This window comes from Hyalella azteca, unplaced genomic scaffold (assembly GCF_000764305.2).
Source record: "Hyalella azteca isolate HAZT.00-mixed unplaced genomic scaffold, Hazt_2.0.2 contig3150, whole genome shotgun sequence".
Taxonomy (NCBI): Eukaryota; Metazoa; Arthropoda; class Malacostraca; order Amphipoda; family Hyalellidae; genus Hyalella; species Hyalella azteca.
Window position 1 is genome coordinate 360,351 of NW_025933402.1, and position 21,769 is coordinate 382,119.

Genomic DNA, 21,769 nt, shown 5'->3' on the forward strand with positions numbered 1-21,769 from the left:
CAACCCTGCTCTTTCTCATTACGGTGCTGGTCTTATCCCTACAGAAGTACACCCACACGGTATTGTACTTCCAGAACACCATTTTTTGCCAAGCTACGCTCATTTAATTGCAAACAATCCTTACCAGATGATCAGTCACGCTGTCGCAGGCGCCCAGCTGTCCGAGCAGCGTCTTAGTTTTAATGACTTATACCATCAAGGGTACGTTCCTCCTGGATACTTAGAGCAACTCGGATTAGAAGTCGGTTTGCCTTACCAAAAATTCCAAAATGCTGCTCATACCGCAGGAGAAGGCAACAACTACATTACGGACGAAGAACTACAGCAAATACGATATGGACCAACGACTGCTCGTCCAGCCTTAGCTTCGGCAACAACAACAATGAAAACACCAACGCTCGCGAATTTTCAAGACGATGAAATTCAAATCACAGAGAGAACGCTCAAGCCAACACTTGTTACAACAGGACATCAAACGGATATCTCATCAACAACCAACAGCCCGACTTTCTGGGAATCTCACCGAGACAGTAGCTACCGAAAACATGAGAATCGTTTACCCATCAGACGTGCATCCAAAGAGTTCGCGGCAAATGGACAACCAAGCCGACCTCATGTGATATCAACTAAGAAGCCCATAAATACTGGAGTAACAGAGAGATTCGCATCCACAGATACAAGAAAACAAAACCATATTCATTGGCGCAACTCCCTGAGGCACGATCATGGCAGCAGACGCAAGACACGAGGTCGATCATTAACCGAACAGAGAAGTACAGCGGCCAGTAAATCTCCGCCAGTAACGCCGCTTTACGCACTCTCCTTACTAACAGAAGATGATATCGCCATAAATTCTCCTTCAAGCTACAGAGATAACCCGATTAACGATGATCATTCCGTAGATTACGTACATTCAACACCAAATGAAGTGTATTTACCAGAATCAAATAACCTTGGTAAGGTCTTACCGCCATACTATTTGCCATACAGTCCATTAACTGACGACTACCGTCCTATTTACGATTCATACTCAGATCAGGTAATTCAGTGGGAACCAAGCGTGCCCTTGGAACAGTACTACGAAATCCCTATCGATTACACTAACTATGATTTGAAAGCCCTCCCGCACTCAGAAAATGGACAGCTGTCACATGATTTCCATGACACACGGTTTCCCACTTACAAACAAGACATTTTGCCAACTTACATGCCCTTATTTTCTGAATATAGTTCAGATCGAAGAGTTGAAAAACAGCAAAAACACGAATGGAAGAACAATTACGATTCTCAACAGACGTCGAGCATTCAAGAGCAATTGGAATCTTTCTACAGGGCAAGCCAAAGTTTTAGTGGGAATCAAAACGTTGAGCAACTGCACGACACAGAACCTGCATACCATCAAAATATTGAATCGAATATCCGTTTTCGCTCAAATGAAATAGAAAGCACGGCTTTCCCTTTCAACCAAGCAGATATTCCGAGCTCAACACTTAGACCTCATTTCCAATCCAGTGTTCAAAATTTTGTATCCGAGCCGGAATATTATGTCACAACCCCTGCTCCTCCAATCCCATCGACAACCAGAGAATATTTAAAAGCCTGGCCCATAACTCCCCCACCGTCCTATTTCCCTGACAGAACCAAATACACAACAGAAACGCCCACACCTGAGCACACATCTAGACAAAATTACTACAACAACCAAGAACACCGTGATATCATCGAGTCCACGCCTGAATTCCAAAAACATAATCATCAAGATCAAAAGGACTCCAACGAACCGAAACTGCGCCCGTACATACCACAGATTTCACCCCACAATCAACCATACGAAAACGTGCATCAGAAAGACTTTTCCTACAACATTGGGCAATTTCCACCGAAATTGCCATTAGTTTACCATCCGCTCATCATTCAAAACGGTTTACAACCCACGAGTTATGGTAATCAACCGAGTGATCGGTGGATTCTCGGAAACCAATTGTTTAGCAGCTACAATACCGAAAATATTCGTACCCAACACGTATACCCGCAACCGATACTTGGAAGTAGTGAACGCGTACCATCGCATGACGCAGCAAGGAAGAGCAATCACGATACGAAGGGACAACTTGGCCCGAGTGTGTATTTCTCGCCATATTCATCCTTAGCTCCACCAACCACACCCCATTCTCTGCGACTGGGACCTACCCATGATTCATTGAATGATGCGGTCTACAAACGAGGAGATACGCCATCTTTTCCGGGGACAGCACTCGTACCGACGCCCCTAAATGCACATAGAAATTATGTTCCGACCGTTGCTCAAAACTATTATACTTTTCAAAATAAATCAGACGAGCTTGGTTTTACTTCAGATAGCAATAAACGGATCCAAGCACGTAAGCCATTTATACCTCCTTATCACAAACACATTTCCAAAATATATCACAATCGCGATAGATTAGCACGTCAATACCCTTTTCTGGAGCGGCGTTCGCGATTACGTAGACGTCCTCAATGGCACGATCCAGCAGAAATCAATGAAGGTCACCAAATGAACCTCTCAGCCAATTTACCCTCAAATGGTTTCAACGACGAGTCGCTTCGACGCAGTAAGTCCCTTGAACTTTCCGAACAAAAAAGCAGAGCTGAGTTTTCTGGTGAAAATATTTCCGAAGAACGACAAGCTGGGAACTTGCATCACTCGCAAGAGGACTTGGGTGAGTCGAACGAAATTGAAACTCAGGAATCAGCAACGAGAAGCTCTATCCAGCCGTCGACTTCAACACAACGATCGGCAGCAGAAGTCAAGAGACATCATTTGCGACAGCACCAAAAAGTCCTGCAAAACACAAAATTGCGGCCACCACCGAAAGATGGAAAAATTAGAAGGAACAGAAACATGAACGCAAAACCAAACAAGCGTCTCCGGCCCAGCCGAGTACTTAGAGAATCTCAAAAGAAGCGCGAAAAAATGAAAACTGAGTTCAAGCAACTCGATGAAAGCCACTCCTCGTTCAGAGAGGACACCACAAGCAGGGAAGCACAGGGGGTGAAAACGAGTGTCCGTCGTAGGAATAGTTCAGACGGGCAAGACGTTCGTGTCAGCAATGCATTGACTGCACGGTCTATAACGCAGGCAGATACAGCTACGGCTACAACAACCCTCAGTGACGGAGTTAGCCTCACGCATCTTTACGCTCCGTTCCTAAAGCAACTGCGTGATTGGGATGCCAAAAATGGATAGATAACAGCACGAACAGAAATGTTTAAATAGTGAAGAAATTAGATCTTTAACAATTGCCATCAATGTTGACAACTCAAATGCTGACTGTAACGATATGAATTCTAAATTAGAGTAGCCTTCTTATATACACGGAGCAAAATTCAGACAACAGCATTTTCAATACAGCTCCATACTTTGCTCTCTTGAGTTTGAAAATGCAATCCCTCTTGAACAGGAGCTCAAAATTCCTCGATTCCTATTGTTTATCCTTAGAAGCCCCTTGCAATTACTCACACTGTGGCTGGTTATCAACTTCAGGCCAAGCGCAACGAGATATGAATTACAGTAAAAATTGCAATTAAGATATGTTCAATAAATGAAATAAAATGTCAAACGTTGTTTCTTTAAAACAGGCAACCTAAATAAAATGACAACAAGGAACTCTGCTGATTCAAAACCTTTAAGATATGGAAACCATATTCAAAGTATGAGACTCAACATCAAGTGACAATAAAACCACAATTACCATACATAGAATGATTCTGGGTATACTCAAGAAGTGGTAAGACAATTGAAAGTACCTGGTAAATTCAAAATATAGATATATTCTATTATTTATATGAAAAAATACCTGAACAACCAAATAAAGAAGCATTTTACACAATTTTAACACAAACTGAGCAAGTACTTACAATTTCCACTCTCTGCAGTTTGTCTATGCAGTCCTGCAAACTGCTAATAACATCAACCATTGTTGACACCTGCAAACATACAATGCATTAGCAACCAAATAGAAAGATTGGAAATCATTTGTACACACAAAAAGTAGGCAGATAAGATGCGAAGGAAAAAGATGATTGAGTATATGAATAATGCAAGGTAAAATGCTGTGGTTCAGTATTTCTTTCTAGATTCTAGGAAAATTGATAATTAAATTATACTCTTCTATGATTTACTTGAGCATGAGAGTATGCAACTAGGTAAAATTTTGTAAAAGAAAATTAAATTTTAGGACCATTTCAAAGTATGCATATTGCATGTTACCAGTTACAACGATATTATTTTAAAAATCTCTTTCTAGAGTTTTGAGGTACAGAAACACCGAATTAAAACAAATAACTTTAATCACCATATTTAGTCAAATGGGGTAAGACAGGATCGCAGCCTTCATGGGGTAAGAAAGGACCAGCCCATGGCGTGCATTCTAATTGCACTGAATTCAATTTGACAAAAGAATGTGTTAGAGCAGTCATTGCCTGTCATTTCAGTGTTTGTGTCAACCCTCTTCTGCGAATAATGAATTTTGGGCTAATTTTTAAAGAAAACCTATGTAAAGAAGGGTCACAAAATAGTTAACCATGTTTGGGAAATAAGCTCTGTCTAATGACAAAAAAAATTTTGGCCAGGTTTGTGGATGTAGGCAGGTAACCTCAAGTAATAAGCAACTTTTTAGACATACTAGGCATTCCTACCTGCTACCATCACTGCCTGACAACTATTCTAAAATGGGGTAAAAAAGGACTGGACAAGGGGTAAGACGGGACCACTAAATGATCCTGTTTTAACCCACAAGTGGTCCTATATTACCCCACAAATGGTCCTGTCTTATCCTACAAATGGTCCTCTATTACCCTACAGTTTATCAAAAATAGTTTTTAAATGAATATATTATTGTGTAGTACATGGAGTATTTTGGTCAAAATTTTTATTTTTTGCTCAAACTTCATTATAACTTGTTGGATTTTTTAATTAGAGAAATTTAGAGCACTATTTTAAATTGCATCAAAGGGATATAGAAAATAAGAAGGTCTATTCCCATTAGTGAGCTGCAGAACTACGTGCAAGATTGGCTGGGGGAAAAATCACTGTGTGAAACATAAAAAATAATTATTATCACAACTTTGTGAGAGGGCATGAGCTATGTTTGAAGAAGTGCACCACAAATGCAGTTAACAAGAAAACACATGACACTCGAGTTATTATTCATTGGTTTTATTACCAATTTGATAAATTTTTCAGACAATGACACTAATGGAATATACATGAAGCATTTAGCAGTGCTTTACAATGAACCAAACCCAACCCACTATTACTATGCTTAACAAAGTTTTCTCATGACAAAAACTTCAATGTGACTGATATTAGAGTTGACTTCCCACAACACAAAACAGTAACAAGTGGTTGTTTAATCAAATAATGTGTTTCTAGATGGATAATATTGAATATCAGATTTGTACTTTTACTAAAAACTTTGTAACATAAGAATTCCCAGTTGGTCCTTTCTTACCCCAGCCTGGTTCTATCTTACTCCAGTGGGGTAAGATGGTACCAGCTCACTTTTTTTAATCTGTACAGAAAACTATGTTAGATGCAAAACATCTGAGTTGTAGCTTAGAAGCCCATCGCATAACTACACCTGGTGATAGTTTTAGGGTTTTTTAGTTATGCATGGTATATATAGATGCTACAGGCTTGTTAGTGATTTCGGTCTTGTCTTACCCCATCCGACTATATATTGTTTTTTAGATCCTATACACAAGCTTTCAATTTATCAGTAAAATTGTAGCCATTGTTTCAGTTTACACTAAAAATGATCAGATTATTAAAGGTCAGCTTATAGCCTTAATGATAACTGATTTGAATGTTGCCTTACTGATGATAAAGTATTTATTTGAAAAACATAAAATTAGGATTAAAGTTATCAACAGAAAATACAAAAATATTAATTTATTCATGATTAACCAATTAAACATCATGATGCATTCATGAGGATCACTCAACACAAGTTGACCTTAGGTTAATATGAGTGGAAGGTAAAGTGAAGACCACTCTACTCAAAAGTCAACCTTCTATTACTCCACAATAAAGAAAAGTTGCACTTATTAAGCAAGATTTTTTAATCAGATTGATGTATGAACTTAGAGAATTGAATGAACAAGAGAATTGAATGAACATGGTTCATGAATTGTTGATTTAAACTTTCAAGTTTATAAAATTTGGTTTGAATCCAGAACATTTCACAGCTGATATTTTGTACTCACCAAGGGTGTGGATATATATACTCTGAACAATAGTGGATCAGATGTTCTTTGAATAATGGCACATCTCAAATCAGAGCAATAATGAGCAAACTGTTGTCCATAAAGGGCATTCAAATAATAAGAATATTTACATCTGAACAGAAGAATACACAATGTTTTTTACATAGAAGTTATGAGACAGTTGAGATATGCTTTTGATATAAGAGGATAATTGATAAGCTTAAATATCAAAGCCACTATAGTTACCACCCATAGCCAGCCTTCCATAGAAAGACCACTATATTTAACAAAACTATACAACAACTTCATAGTCAGATCAAAACAGCTTTGCAGTCAGTATGTGGTTATGTAACACTGCAAATCATAGTTTTGACCAGTGACCAGTGATATTTTTTCCTGAAGAGTGGTGAGCCAAGTGCATGCATGGTCTGTTTTCTGGAAATTTCTGTGTCTCCACTCTCCAGTGACTAGTATCATTGAGCCTTGAGGAATGAGGATTGATAGTAGGGTAGTACTGCTATGATGCAAAATTAATTGATGCTTTAGTGGTAGGAGACAGGTATCTGAGAAAATTATATGTGCATTTGATACATATTGTATAATAAGAGTAAAGACTAATAGTGGAATATAAAAGAAATGAGTAGGGTAAATATTATATCATAGGCTAGCCTACTTGCCACAAGATGGGAATTTTCCTACTTGTTTTCAAAATTTTGCAGTTCCGTGACGAATTTTTTATAAATTTGGAATCTCACAGCCTGATCACGCAGTTTTGTTAATTAGATAGGAGGTAATTCATCTGGCAGAAATATTACAGTTTTGGAAATGGCAGAAAAGCTCTAGTCGCAGCCCCTAAGGCTAATGGTAGAAGTTTTCCCATTCTTGTAAGTTGATACATGGTTAGTTGGTTACATCCATAACAAAGACTCAAAGAGTATCATTTTCCCATAAATAGCATAATCCAACAAGGGGCTATGGCCTAAATGCCATTTGGATGCTGTCTGGCTGCTGGCGTGCCGGTGTCTGCCTGATTAACTAACCCTACCACTACCAGTGGCAGTAGCCTAGGCAGTATTGAAAATTGTAATTATTAATGTAAATTTACCATGTTGCCAATTTGCCAAAATTTATATTCAAGTTTAAACAGCACATTTTACTATACATTCATGTTTTTACAGTAAAAAAATTATGAAAAACAACTGTTGTCTGTTAACAATGAATATCATGCAACATGCACTGAACTCTGATTCAGTCTGATGTGACTGAACCAGTGAATCAATTTTGATAACATTGCCACAGCACTAAAATTGCCAGCCTTCACTAATCATTAGGAATGATATGATATAGGTAGGGCATTATAGGCTATTTATGTAAAAAAAACTTAAAGCACCAGTTTCAAGCATGTTAGAATAATTAGACCTGTAATAGACCATCTTAATACTTAATAACTTATTAAGTTATTAGGCTACATGGCAATCAAAATTGCAGTTCTGGCCATGGCCACTCGGCCAGTGACCACTGACACTCACTGACAGACTGACAGTAGTACTATGTAGCCTATACAGTAGGCTATAGTTTTTGGTGCTGCAACTGAAGCAACTCAAAAACTGAAAAATATAAGTACCTAACACTCTGTTCAATGTTCATTCTGTCTCAAATACCTTCGACAGACATAGGCCTACTTATTATTATTTTATTTGCCCTACTAGGGATACTACTAAAGCAATTTACCAACTGACTAGTCTACAGTAGTAAGCTACAAACACGCCAATAATGCCGCTAACACAATAACACATGGCTGACAACCTCAAGTCCTCAACAGAGTACAGTAACCGTAGCCCTTGAGTGGGCTTCCCGCTTCAGAGAGTTCAGTCGAGAAACTTGGCGAGTCAGTACTCAGTATCAGTAACCCAATAGACCCCTGTGTATTGGCTGGAAATTGCCAGAACCTCAGACTGATTTAGTAAACTTTGATAATTTCACACTTATTACAATAGTACGGAAACTTATATAACTAATCCCAGCAAGTATCATACAACGTCATAAAATGTAAACTTAATGTGTGATTGGTGACGAGTTGAAGGTGAAGAAGAAGTTTAATGTTTTACACAAATATTGAAATAACAACTACCTAGGCTACCGCACGTTTGCGTTAAGTCTAACTTCCGTACGTGAATAACGTGATCTGTCATTAGACTAACCTTTTAAAGTGTTTGTTCATCTGCTGAATTAAAAAGCTGAATCATGAGTGAATGTTTCTTCGTATGCAATTGTATTATATAATGCGTTATATCGACCATAAGTCCATAACAATAATATATTCAAAACATTTCATCACCAAATGTATAACAAATTCACTGGTGATGAAGCCATATATTTTGTAATATTTCGAATTTAAACTTTAAGGAAAATTCAACAAGGTAATTATAAATTTTGTGTATATATTTATATACGAACGAAACTACTTGTACATATCTCCGAACTCGCCGGTAAATACCTACACCTCCAGCGGTAATTATCCTTTCCTCAGCGTCAGGTATTGGTCCTAATCACATAATCACACCCTAATTATGCAGTAATAATCATCAAAATAGGAATCTTTACTTTAATTATCCCTGCCAAGTAATTGAAAGTGCTGTCAAACTCCTCGGTTGAGCTCTTCCCGAGTTACTTTATACAACCATGTATACGGTTACTCGGGCGTCTCGGACAAATTTACGGCCGGACTCGCGGCCGGTGTCCAAATTCAGTGATCGTGCCATCGTGGGATATCTAAAAATAAACTATTGTCAAACATCTTTATTTTAATTTGTGCTACTCTCAGTTCCAAGCTGATGTCTGATGACCATGACCGGTTCGGCACTTCTGCCTAGCTACCTGCTGCTACGGGTGTAGGGTGGAGATTTTTTTTTGTCATCCCCCCTTCCACGTTTTCTATCAAACTTGTTACAAATTTAAATGGCTAACTGAAAACTTAACGTTCCTGATGATAATCGCCCTTTGTTGAATTAATTCAACCATAATAATCGTCAACGAGGTTGAGAATCCGCCATTTGAGAATTTGCCAAGGTGCACAACTTAATTTATTGGTCAAGCGAGCTTTATTTTATGTCATGCTCAGTCTTATAATATTTTGCCAATAGTAAACATTTGGGTGAATATAATTGTATTCAACTCGAAGCGATTATCAATCCACCGACATATACTTTAAAGTCTTGTATCTATTCACAATGTATGTTTATACGTTCTATAGTTTTTAATTGTCTTAAAATTTGTCCTTTCTTTGTCTTTGTCTGAGATTATACTTAAACGCGGACGTGGCGAACAATTGATTCATTTATTGCCGCGGAAAAGAAAATTCCATAATTTCGCCAATTTATAGGGTCACAGAGTGAGGCTAGTAACGCGTGGTTAAAATAGTATAGTTCAACCATGCTGGTAATGTACCTACTCTTCTATTTCATATCTCATTTACTAAAGGTGATGAAATATTATTCAAAATCACTGATCAATTGTTAATCAGAACACCGACCTATATATCAATACTAAGCAGCCCCATGTCGGGACCAATGCAGTTACGAAATGTCATTGACTGCGTGAGTCGTTTCGGATGCACGTAGGGTATTGCTTTAGACTTAAGTAAAAAATTAAACCACAAAGGCAAGAATATTCAGGAACATTCGAGGTTTCAGTCAGACATTGAAATTTTCTGAAATTCGCGACTCCTGTCATCCGCACCCGATATAATAATACAAATGTAGAAATTTGTACACGCACTCACTATTTTTTATTACTAATACTGCACTCTCTGCAAGTAGTAACAGAGTTATGAGCGAGTGTGTGCGTGCAGATGACGTACGTAGGGAAGAGTGGTCGGTCGCATGGCATCCGTTCACCGTAGTGTAGTGTAGTGGTGGCCTTCCAGCGGTTGCCAGTTGCAGAGGTGCGACTTGTGCGAGTGGCTGCGTTGCGTCTTAAACTTTTTACGGTTAGTCACTTTTTCCTTTGTGCGTGTGTTTCTCGGAAAGTTTATTCATCCTTTATTTAATTTTATTTTGTTGCAAGGGTATTTAAGCTGCATTCGTTCAAAAGTTATGAGTTATTATGTCATATTCTCCCATACTCTCTCACTCGCAGGTGTTTTTAAGGCTCTGCACAAATAATGAGTGTGCGACTCTTGCATGAAAAAAAAAAGAGTTGCCTCGATACTATGGAACCGTCCAATGTGTTCAGATGTGTTGATGTTGTTGTTTAAAACAATCCTATTATGGATTGTATGTTCTATATCCTATAATATATAATACATTTAATACTCAATGTAAGTGGGCGTGGTCAATGAAGCTTCCGGCTGTGAAAATGTGAATTCAAAATTCTCAATTTATTTCTTGTTTACAAGTCATTAGCCTCACTCACTCATTAGGTCACTAATATCCCGTCAGGTCACTGACAAAACTTTAACTAATAAATTTATTTCCTTCAATCATGATAAATACTGAAACATATCAGCCAACAGACTTACAGTTTCCGTTTTGCAGTAAGTTCACTTGTTTGACTATGCTTTTTCGATCGAAAAAAAACACATTGACTGCCAAAAAACGCATTCTTATCAATGTAATTTAGTAGTGGTGAGGCCTGAATATTTTAATCATGTCTAACTTGGCGTTGATACGCAGGATAAGGCGCAATCTTGATTGTTTTACTGAGTTATTGCCACCAGCGTTTACAATATCAGTTGAGAGATCGTGTAATACGTAGAACTGTGAAAGCTTCGACTTTTTATGACATGAGTTTCAAAAATATGAAATTTTAAGACTCAGAAACGAATCTCAAACTGTCTCAAAGCACAAAAATGTTAGAAATTTCTGAATTTCTTAGGCTGTGAATTTTGCATTCTTTTTCTTTATACCTACTGATGGTTTGTAAATAATGAGGTTGACATTGTAACATAATTGTGTATTCGTCTCGATTTCTCGATACGGGAACGCGTGCTCGAACTCTTTTCTCAAGTTTACTTGATCTGAAGCGTCTTACACGAATTAAACCTTAATTTGCTCATCGCCTTTGTTTAAAGCCTTAAAAGCGAGCAGCTTTATCACAAGATTATCGATGAATTAAAAGGCTCCGTGAAACCCGTGGTGACGGCAAACTCCGGACTATATGAAGCAATGCATGACCACTGCAACAAAGTAGTTCTTCGAGATGCCGGGATAGTCTATAAATTTTGCTTCAAAGAAGGTGGTAGACTTCTTCATCTTTTGGCCTGCACTGGAGCAATTGAACTAACAACTACCACAACAATTGTGTATTACAAATAAGCAACATCATCTCAAGATTATTGATGAATTCAACAAGCTCGGTGACACCCTTGACAACATCAAACTCCTGACTATACGCAACAATGGACGCTGCAAAAAAGAAGGAGCTCTCCAAGATGCTGTTGCAGTCTATAAATTTTACTTCAAAGAAGGTTGCAGACTTTTTCATAATTTGAACTAAATTGGAGTAATTGGATTTAACAAACACGTTTTCGAGACCGCCTAACATGCCATCTTCAGTCTGGAGGGCAGAGGAACACCCCGAGACGAGCTCACAAGATCGTCGCGCGCACTGTGCTGGAGAAACCCACCAGCATCGTCATCATGCTGAAGTGCACGACATTATTCGACCAACGATTGCTGAAACCCTCGTCTCTTTGGAATGGACCCCAGCCATCTCTTTCAAAACTACCGGATTTGTCTAAATTTTGAGATGGTTTTCCGAGGGACTCCCTGGCTGGAAATTTTTGTGTTGTATCCGTTTTACGTGTATTATATGTACTTATGTCTAACAAAATTTAATCGTTCAAAATGAATATTGTTACATTCGAAACGCAGTTTATATATTATTATAACTTGTTAAACCCGCATTTTGATCTACCAACATCATCTAAAGGATTGTTCGACTCCTTAAAAATTGTAATGCACTCTCTGGTCATTAATAGTACGCATATAAACAAACAAATTCTGCCATCTAAAACTATACCAATCAGAGTGAATAATAATTTTTAATGTATTAAATACTTACTTCTACTTAAAATTGCTTTTTACTTCTTTTGGTACCAAGGAGTTGCAAATTGGTTATTGCCAAGTTTGAAATCGCCTTAAATTAAACTAAAGACCATTTGCGAAATTTCTTTCGAACTAGTTTTTCACGAAAAATATCCTGGTCGGATTATCAAACTTGTTGCATGACACGATCAAGATAGCAGAATATCTCTTATATTATCTCAAGTCGAGGGAAGTACTAAATATTTTTTCAGGAGATTAATTTGTTATTATATGACGAATTATTTTGCCTTTTAAGGGTAAATGCAAAACAAGCATGAAAGAAGGAAATCACGCGTCAATAAATGCATGCTCAATTTAGTTAAACAATAAAATTAGTTCATATATGCTCAAATTATAAACTTTTATTATTTATCTCACAATTATTCAATAGAGTCCATATAATATTTTCCGCAATCCACTCCGTCCAATCATGTCAAGTATATATGATGGTATTTAACTTTAGGGAACAATGGCCTTGTTTTGTTGGTGTCCGTATTTGGAGGTTGGGGCTGATGAAATTCCCTGCCTGGTCGCATTACGTGCTCATGCATCAAAGCCACTTTATAAATTTAAAATACCAGAAGTAATATTTAACAATTTTACATATTTTACGCGGGCTACACACTGTGAAATTTTGCTTGTTTTGAAGAAATAATTAAAATGAAAATGGGTCTCTTTGGAACCTTTTCCACTCAATTACGATGAGTTACGTTTATAATGACTCAATTACGATCGAGTTAATCCTCTTTATCGATGCACAAGAATATCAGTAGGCTAATTTGCAGGTTTATAATTAATTTTTTCATACACAGGTTCAGGGCTTATAATGGGTTCTCTCATGATGGCGTTCCTCATTCTTGCGCTGTTTTCGGTTGCCTACGCCGACTATGCCATGGAAGGAGAAACCGTAAGCATATGAATTTAAAAAAAAACTTTCATATAATATACTACGCAATTGAATTTTAGCGTTCGCTTATTTTATTCTTTGTTTAAGAATTCTCCAATTAACAAACTACTGATTAAACTTGACAGCACCGCATGCGGAATGTTCAATTCAGTTCAGAATCGTGAATAGGAAAATACTTTAAACGTTCCTATTATAACTAATAATTTCAGGCAACCCAGCACTAAATGGTTAGGAATTTATTAACGTTATTTCCGCTCCAGTTCTCTCTGAAGTGCGAGTCCGCGGACCCGGTGCAGTACTGGATGCTGCACGGCAGGGGCGCGGCGTATGAGGCGGGCCTCACATACGAGGATATCGACATCAGCGTCGACAGCGACGGTGTCCTCCACTTCGCGGTGAGGAGTGCGATCACGTGGCGATTAAAGCTTACTAAGCTAAAAAAATAACTTTTTTTAAGCTGCAATAAGCACAGCCTGAGGAGGAGCTGAGTCAGCGTGTGTGGCGAGAAAGAAATTTGGTGCAAAAGTTTGGAGCTGAGCTCCTGCTGCGGTCGTGCATTTTCTTGAGAGGAATAGGGTGTACCATAACTGAATTTGTCTAAAAACGACAGACACAAAAAATAATTGTTGTTGCCTTTTATGAAAATGAATTATAGAATTCTCTAGGAATTTAAAAGCAAAGAAAACGCCAAGAAAATTCACCATATCGATATTGAAAACGTTTCGGAGTCCAGCTCCATCATCAGTTCGACTAAACTAAAAATGAATAAAATCACTTTAAAAGTCAAAATTCAAAGACAGACATAAAACCTAAACAAGACCTAACATTATATCGAAATAAACAGGACTAGTTATGAACAACTTAGTCCTATGGGTACGACAAGAATATAAAATCCTAGCGATTTACTATTTCCAGATTATATGAGCTAAACGCATTATTGAGACATGGTTTTCGTTTGAAGATATGTAGAGACTCCAAAATTCCCAAATCCGAGCCGCCAGAAGTGGAACCGAGTATCCTGAAATCACTCTCAGATACAGCCACGTCGCACTGTTCAGCATGGAGGCGCACGGAAGAATGAGGAGGCTTGGCGAGAGGCAAGTTAGAACGATAGCTCCTGCCACGGTCAAATATTTCAAAAATAACAGGGAAATTTTTCAAACTGTGTTTGAAATATTTCCCAAATATAAATTTGCATGTTTTACTGGTAAATAATTTCAAAATTGGTTCTTTCTTCAGGTATAAGGACGTTATTCCTGCTCGGATGCTGTCAAACCTGGTCTATGAGTTCTGTTGTGCACGCTGTGCTTCTACGTACGTTGGAATGACGTCGCGTAACTTCTACATCCGGGTTTCTGAACACCGTGGCAGGAGCTATCGTTCTAACTTGCCTCTCGCCAAGCCTCCTCATTCTTCCGTGCGCCTCCATGCTGAACAGTGCGACGTGGCTGTATCTGAGAGTGATTTCAGGATACTCGGTTCCACTTCTGGCTGCTCGGATTTGAGAATTTTGGAGTCTCTACATATCTTCAAACGAAAACCATGTCTCAATAATGCGTTTAGCTCATATAATCTGGAAATAGTAAATCGCTAGGATTTTATATTCTTGTCGTACCCCTAGGACTAAGTTGTTCATAACTAGTGCTGTTTATTTCGATATAATGTTAGGTCTTGTTTAGGTTTTATGTCTGTCTTTGAATTTTGACTTTTAAAGTGATTTTATTCATTTTTAGTTTAGTCGAACTGATGATGGAGCTGGACTCCGAAACGTTTTCAATATCGATATGGTGAATTTTCTTGGCGTTTTCTTTGCTTTTAAATTCCTTGTGAACTTGCGATATAAGCAGACTAATGATATAAGTACTTATATAGAATTCTCTGTTTTATATTATGAAAACCGATGATCATTATTTTCACTAATATTCTGTACGTATTAATTAATTGGAATGTGCATATAAGTTTTCGTGTATTATGAAGACTGTATCTATGACATACCTCACTGTCTTCATCAGTGTTCAAGAAAGCATGCAAATGGGGCTTGCATATTATAACGGATAACTACTCTATATAAGTTGTCTCATGACGAGTTATAAGCTAATGATTCAAACAACTTAGCCATGTGGAATATATCTGGTCGTTACTGAGTTTCATTTTACATGCTTTTCCAGGATGTTAAGACAGAACACGCGGGCGACCACCTCTGCGTGACACGGACCTCTGGAGTCGCTGGCGGCACACGAGGCGTAACCGTCGCCATGAAAGTTCGGCCACGGCCCTCCGAGAACCTCTGGCAGGACATGTACAAGGTACGTGCTTTAGTTCAAGCGCTAGAGCACGCAAAATTAAATAATCGATATAGAATATAACTCATTTGTTCGCAATTATGTAGTAGGAAATATTTAGTTTAGGGTACAATTTTTGTAGATCAGACTTTTCGTTGTACAAAATGCGGTGCATTTTAGGCGTTGGATTTCGGTGGTTTTTCTAAGAATTGTTGTCCGTCTTGTAAGACTTGGTTTGGTTGCAGGCGCAGTTCGTGACGGCGCTCATCTCAGCGCTGGTGTGCGCCTTCGTCTTCACCGCGGGCTGCCTGGTCTTCCGCTACCGCTACAGAGAACCCAAGCCTGGTCGGTCTCGTTGTATTATAAACACGTGGTGAAGAGTCATCTAATGTTCATTTTTGATAAGTCAATTATTTTGCATTATTTACACCAAAGACATTTAGCTCGTCTAAAACGATACGAAACGAGCCTGCATAAATATCGTCAGAGTTCATACTAAACTTAACTGTTCTAACGTTATAAGTACATTCTACGACGAATGTAGAACAGGTTTTCACTGCTGCTGCAGACAGATTCATATGAAATCTTATTTGTTGATTGGACCATGTAAGAATTTCAGGAATTTTTCAGTAATTTCTTAACGCGTCAGAGGAAGTTCAATGACACTGTATTTACGGAATGGTCAAGAAATTGCAAACTTTCAAAATGATTACGATCAATAATTTTAAATGACTGTCAAACACATAATTTTTACCTTAGTTTGCCGGGATCTTTCGATATGAAAATTTTTTGCCATGATCTGTACTGATTATCTTTTAATATCTTGTTTTTTTCTTGATTACTTTTTAATGTCTTTTAAGGGGACCGACTACCCTAAAATTTTCAATTTTTGCGTTTTCCGGTTTTTGTGCTCATCTGAAAGCTTTCCAATGGCACCACTGCCATCGCTGTACGCCAATATTTACGTTCATGACGTCTCTTTAAAGGGAAGCGGGTGGGAGAGTTCTTTAACTAATTAGATATAAAGTAATTAGCTGCTAAAATCTTTGAATATAGTTTCTACTTGAGTTGTGCTGCAGTTACGTGCTTAGTCTCATCTTAAAGATGACATTCTGAGCTTTCCAACGATACTACTGCGATCCATGTACGGCAATATTGACGCACACAGCCGGGCTTTAACGGGGGGTGGGGGGGTGGAGTTCCTTCAGTAAATAGACCTAAAAAAATTACAGCGGCAAGACTACATATATTTGGTGTATCTGGCATCTGAGCTCAGTTACCCTCCTAACTTTGTACGGAGGGGTGCGCTACAAGTTGCTGCTAGCATCCTTGAGTGGATTAAGCTACAGAAGCCTGTAGTTTGGTATCCATGCTACATTGAGTGCCTATTTCGAGGCGCACGGGACTTTGTCGCGCCGTCCTGTCAACTTATTGTCACGGAAAACCTATCTCCTCCTACAATTTTCAAGCTACAGCATAGAGACATACACCATTCGATTCGTAAGGAAATTACCTAAAAATTTGATGATCATTTTTTTAATTTTTTTAAATTTCTGTCTGGTTCGTTTTTTATATGGGGGAGAAGGGGGGGGAGGGGGGAAAAATGAGAAAAATGGGATAAAACGCACATACAAAAAAAACTAAGGGGAAAATGAGAAAAGTGATCATCAAATTTTTAGGTATGGTCCTTACGAACTGAATGATACGTGTCTCGATGTTGTAGGATGATATTTGTAGGAGGAGATAGATTTTCTAAAGTACCCCTTTTTAGCCGTTTTCTATGAATTTCACGTTTTCTATCAATTTTTTCGAAAAATTCATAGATGCAAAATGTTCTTATTTTTACATTTTACGTATGTATGTGAAGTTTCATGATGATCGGATAATAACTTTAGAAGTTTTTCCGGAGGGTAGTCGGTCCCCTTAATATCTTGCTTAGAACTCTATAAAATTTGACGGTTTCAAATGCTCTATTCTTGCCATTTCAGTGCTTCTCAACGGGGCAGACGAATTGGGCCACAACAACCCTGCTTTGGATATCGACTCGGAATCTTTCAACACGAAGATGTAGCTCTATCAATACAATTAAAATCATTTAAATAAAATTATTTCGCTCAAAAAAACGTCGACTGGAAATGCGATAATTCAAAGAAATAAAATAATAATAGTCATAGTTTGATTTCTTTGGAAATGCTGTACATTGTGTACAAGCCCTCGAAATTGAAAGCGAATGCAAAAGTCAAAAACAAGTTTTGGTCGAGATGAAATTCCAAACAGGAACAGACGTGGAGAAAATGATCTTATCATCAATATGTGAAAACGATGTTTCTTTCTATCGTCGAATCCTTCCGGCCACGAACCAACCTTTTAATTTAAAATTATGTAATGTATTGTTTACGCTTATGTTGAATACATTCATGTCTCAAAATTTCTTTTATGACATTTATTGTAATGTGAATTTATTGATTGCTTTAGCTGATTATAACATCAATATGAACGTATATGTGTAAGTCTCTTTAGAAATCGACAGCAAATTAGAAGAATTTTTCATTTTAAGTGTTTTAGAAATGTTTTGCAATTAAGGAATTAATTTTCATTATTGAAAAATTGTTCAAAATATATAATCATTTTGCATTACTTTCATTTTACGACTTTGCAAATAAGTAAGGATTCGAGATAAATATTCATTTGCTTTTAAAAATAATCTACAAAAATGATTGTACCTGAAAATCAAAGTTCTAACTTATTTCTAAAAATTATTATTAAATAAGTAATTTGATTTTATTGAAGTTTCTAATGGAGCAAAAATAAATATTAGGCGCAATGCCGAGTGCCGATGTGGACAAACGCCCTTATAGTTGTGACTCGTATTTTCCAACTTAATATAATAAACAATTTATTATTTAGCGTATTCTCCTTGTAATCTCCTATATTAGCATAGCAATCCTTTCAGGAAGCAAAGTCCGCAATTTTTTCTGGTCTGTATATGCTAGGACGAGCTTTTTTGCTGCTATAGTGAAAGAACAATTAAGCTGTGCGCTTCATCCTATAGCCTCGTCCGAAGTATGAGAGCTGTAGGATTCCAGTCCATTGTTGACATCCAACTTTTGCATTATTCTGAAAAATAGATACTAACACTTGATATCTCTAATAATTCCTTCTTTTTGAACTACTTTTAGCGCTATTGCCAAGTGAGACTGAATAAAATGCCTATAGTGTAGTCAAATGCATGTAGCATTTTAGTGTGACGCATTCCTGGCAACGTCAGAAACTTATATTCTTCGTAGATCTATCTGATGGTTTTAAAAACTGGACATATGTGCAGTCATATGATAAGAGGAGTTTGAGACCCGTTGCTTGTGCCTGCTTCCATAAACACAATCATAAAACAATTTACGCACCGGGCATTCTGATTGATGCCCAGATGCTACCAATAATTTATCGTATTTTAGAATGAAAAGCGCCGTACTGTAATAAAAATCCAGATCTGTAAGATCTACCACTCAAATTGGTCCTATCTTAACATCGAAGGAAGCTGTACTGATGTTTTTTGTGTTCAACTTTTTCGCAATTTACATTTATTGCAGTAATTTAGAAGTTAACAAATTAATTGTTATGAAATAGTGTTGTATTTTAAATGCAATATTAATGCAGGTATATAGTCATATCGTTGCAGTCGAGGAAGGTTGAGCAAAGGTGCAGAATTTTTTAACAAACTATTTCTGCCAAATATAAAAACTTGCTCATGTTAATCCAGAAGGTATAAAATAGTTTAAGCCATAAAAATTGACGAAATTATTAAATTTGCACTTTGTCAAAACCCCGAAGCAGTGGTGGGCACAGTTCCACTACCGCTAATTAGCGAAGCTAACTTTTTCCTTATATGATTAGCTTTTCAGCTAACTTTAAAAACCATTAGCGGGCCAATTAGCTATCGCTAAATTTAGTTCCGCTAACTGGCAGTCCGATAAAAACGTTTAAAAATCTATTCTGATAGAAAATTCAGGTGTTAATATTTAATGCTAAGTATCGTTAGCCATGTGTCGGACAGATGGCTGATTACATCAACATATATACATCAACCAATCAAGTCTTGTGTTACTGCTACATAATTTAGTAGCACAAGACGTGATTGGTTGACGCCTCATTGAGAGGCTGAGGTTCATCAAGGGCAACAATCATCACCTCGAGGAGATGAAGGGTAAGCCTGAGTGAGAGCAGCGTGTAACCCTGCTTTTACCTGTGTGCTTTTATTTCTTATTATCTCTTATTCGTTTAAAACTTTCTTATTCGTTTAATAAACTATATGTTGAATGTCAACTACTGTTTAATTTCATTTGTTCATTTAATTATTTATGTACATCTTGACCATCATATGATCTTGGCATGCTACACCTTTTTGGGAAGCTCCTTGTCAATGCTACAAGCTCTCTATAGGTCTATTTTTCAGAGTTTTAAAGACCCACCCATATAAAATTAAGCCAAAGCGAAATTTATATACTAAAAGTTAGGGGTTAGAGGTAAATTCAGCTACATTTTCCGAAGATTTATCGGTTTAGCGTTATAAAAGCTAATATTTCAGTTAGCGGATTAACGGTTATCGAAGCTAACTTTTCGATTAGCTGTGCCCACCACTGCCCTTGAGTAATAAAAGCGTCGAAACCACTTGAATGCTTACCTGGCAAAAACGTAAATTCTCATGAGGAAAACTGAAAATAGTTGGTAATAAGTCTAAGACTGGAATATATTTCCAACTTTAACCTTCTCTTTCAACACGATGCACGATTCTGTGAATTCTACTTCCTCTTGAAACGCGCAACGCTTGAATTTTTTGTCTTATTTTGGATTTACATAAGATCACCGTATGGGAAATTCAACTGCATTTTATTATTACTTATTACATTTTTGTAATACTACAGTATAAGTATAACGTCTCCAAATTTTGTAGCATTTTAGTGTGAATACAATCGTTCACATTGTATTTCGGTTATTATTAGTTATTCATTAGTCATTTTCGAATGATGGGGTCTTTATAGCTACGATAAGACTCTGAATTATACCGAGAAAAAAAGTAGTCGCTTCATAATTTATCTCTCTGCCATCTGGAGTCAAACCTTATTCGTTAATTTCACAGACCAACATCGAAAGGCAAGTAGATTCGATGATGAAAATTAATTATATATTACCTTGAAATAAAAAAATCATCGTGTTCCTTTTTGAAAGTAACGATTGATTTGGGGTATCTCCTAAAGTGATAATTTTGACACAGTATATATTCGCAATACGCAATGGAGTTCGCAGTATTAAAATTACGACCTATTTATTTGATACCTCAAATAACATTAATATTCAGCTGACGATCTTTCCCTCCATACACCTCATGCATAAGCAGCGCCTGCATAATCACATGTAAAGAATAAAACAGCGATAAATCTGTTTTACAGGCATGCATTAACGATTTTTTTTCATTTAGTTTCATTACATATTTCGAGCAACTGTACATTGTTCTCATGTAAGATTGACGAGCTTCGCTTTATGGGATTTCGTTACGACCGAAGAAATAAAACGGTTATAATTTTCCATGTTGACCTACAGCCTCCTGACGGCGGTGGGGGTCAATTAATTACGACCAAAGGGGGTCAATTGCGGGGGTCAATTAATTACGACCAAAGAAATGAAACGGTTGTAATTCTCCATGTTGACCCCCCAAGGCCCCAACCGTCCTGACGGCGGTGACGCCCTGCCAGCAGGACGCAGGTACGTGGCTGAGGCTTCGGAATTTCTACGGCGTTGCCTGGGACTTCTACGTCTGAAACTCTTAGCAAGGTTGCAGCGAGCACTCCGGACCATGGCAATGACGTTACTGTGCTCTTGATCTTGATGTCACCATTGACACGGGTGTGGTTTGGTGGACAAGTAGAAACGACGGTTTTGGTTTTGTATTTTTTACTTGTTATCTTTGGTGGCGTAAGATGGAAATAAGATTTAATATTACCCTATCGAAATTCGAAGACCTGTCAGCCGCTGGCACACGGACGCCCCAGGTTCTTATGGCCGGGTAAATTAGAAGCTCTATGTCCGCATTAGGTTCCGGTTGCCGTAGCGAAATAAGCGCCGAAATGGAATCTTGTGAAATTACTCGTCGAGCTTGGGGCTGTCTCTTATACACATCTAGATGTGTATAAGAGACATCTGTTTGTCTGTCTGTCTGTCTGTCTGTCTGCTACAAATCTTGTAATCAAAAT

The 21,769-nt window shown here is 37.6% G+C and overlaps 2 protein-coding genes across 2 annotated transcripts in view; one reads left to right on the top strand and one right to left on the bottom strand.

The window, feature by feature from the left end:
• LOC108672170 overlaps nucleotides 1-6,377 on the bottom strand; it is a 79,872-nt gene extending 73,495 nt beyond the window's left edge. The window contains exons 1-2 of the mRNA XM_018159797.2: nucleotides 6,250-6,377; nucleotides 3,901-3,969 (exon numbers count right to left, since the gene is read on the bottom strand). Coding sequence (XP_018015286.1) covers nucleotides 3,901-3,960 — 60 coding nt within the window. The 5' untranslated portion in view covers nucleotides 3,961-3,969; nucleotides 6,250-6,377. The remainder of the gene's footprint in view (nucleotides 1-3,900; nucleotides 3,970-6,249) is intronic.
• Nucleotides 6,378-10,145: 3,768 nt separating this feature from the next.
• Nucleotides 10,146-18,106, top strand: LOC108672180. The gene is made up of 6 exons (XM_018159813.2): nucleotides 10,146-10,237; nucleotides 13,148-13,242; nucleotides 13,503-13,637; nucleotides 15,411-15,548; nucleotides 15,770-15,869; nucleotides 17,513-18,106. The coding sequence occupies exons 2-6, from the start codon at nucleotides 13,162-13,164 to the stop codon at nucleotides 17,593-17,595; spliced, it is 537 nt and encodes a 178-aa protein (XP_018015302.1). The 5' UTR covers nucleotides 10,146-10,237; nucleotides 13,148-13,161; the 3' UTR covers nucleotides 17,596-18,106.
• Nucleotides 18,107-21,769: the final 3,663 nt, after the last annotated feature.

Excerpts from the sequence above, each read along its gene's own strand:
- LOC108672180 (XM_018159813.2), top strand. The coding sequence starts at position 13,162 with ATGGGTTCTCTCATGATGGCGTTCCTCATTCTTGCGCTGTTTTCGGTT. Across the intron at positions 13,243-13,502 it reads ATGCCATGGAAGGAGAAACC|TTCTCTCTGAAGTGCGAGTC; the intron begins GTAAGCATATGA and ends TTTCCGCTCCAG. Across the intron at positions 15,870-17,512 it reads CTACAGAGAACCCAAGCCTG|TGCTTCTCAACGGGGCAGAC; the intron begins GTCGGTCTCGTT and ends TTGCCATTTCAG.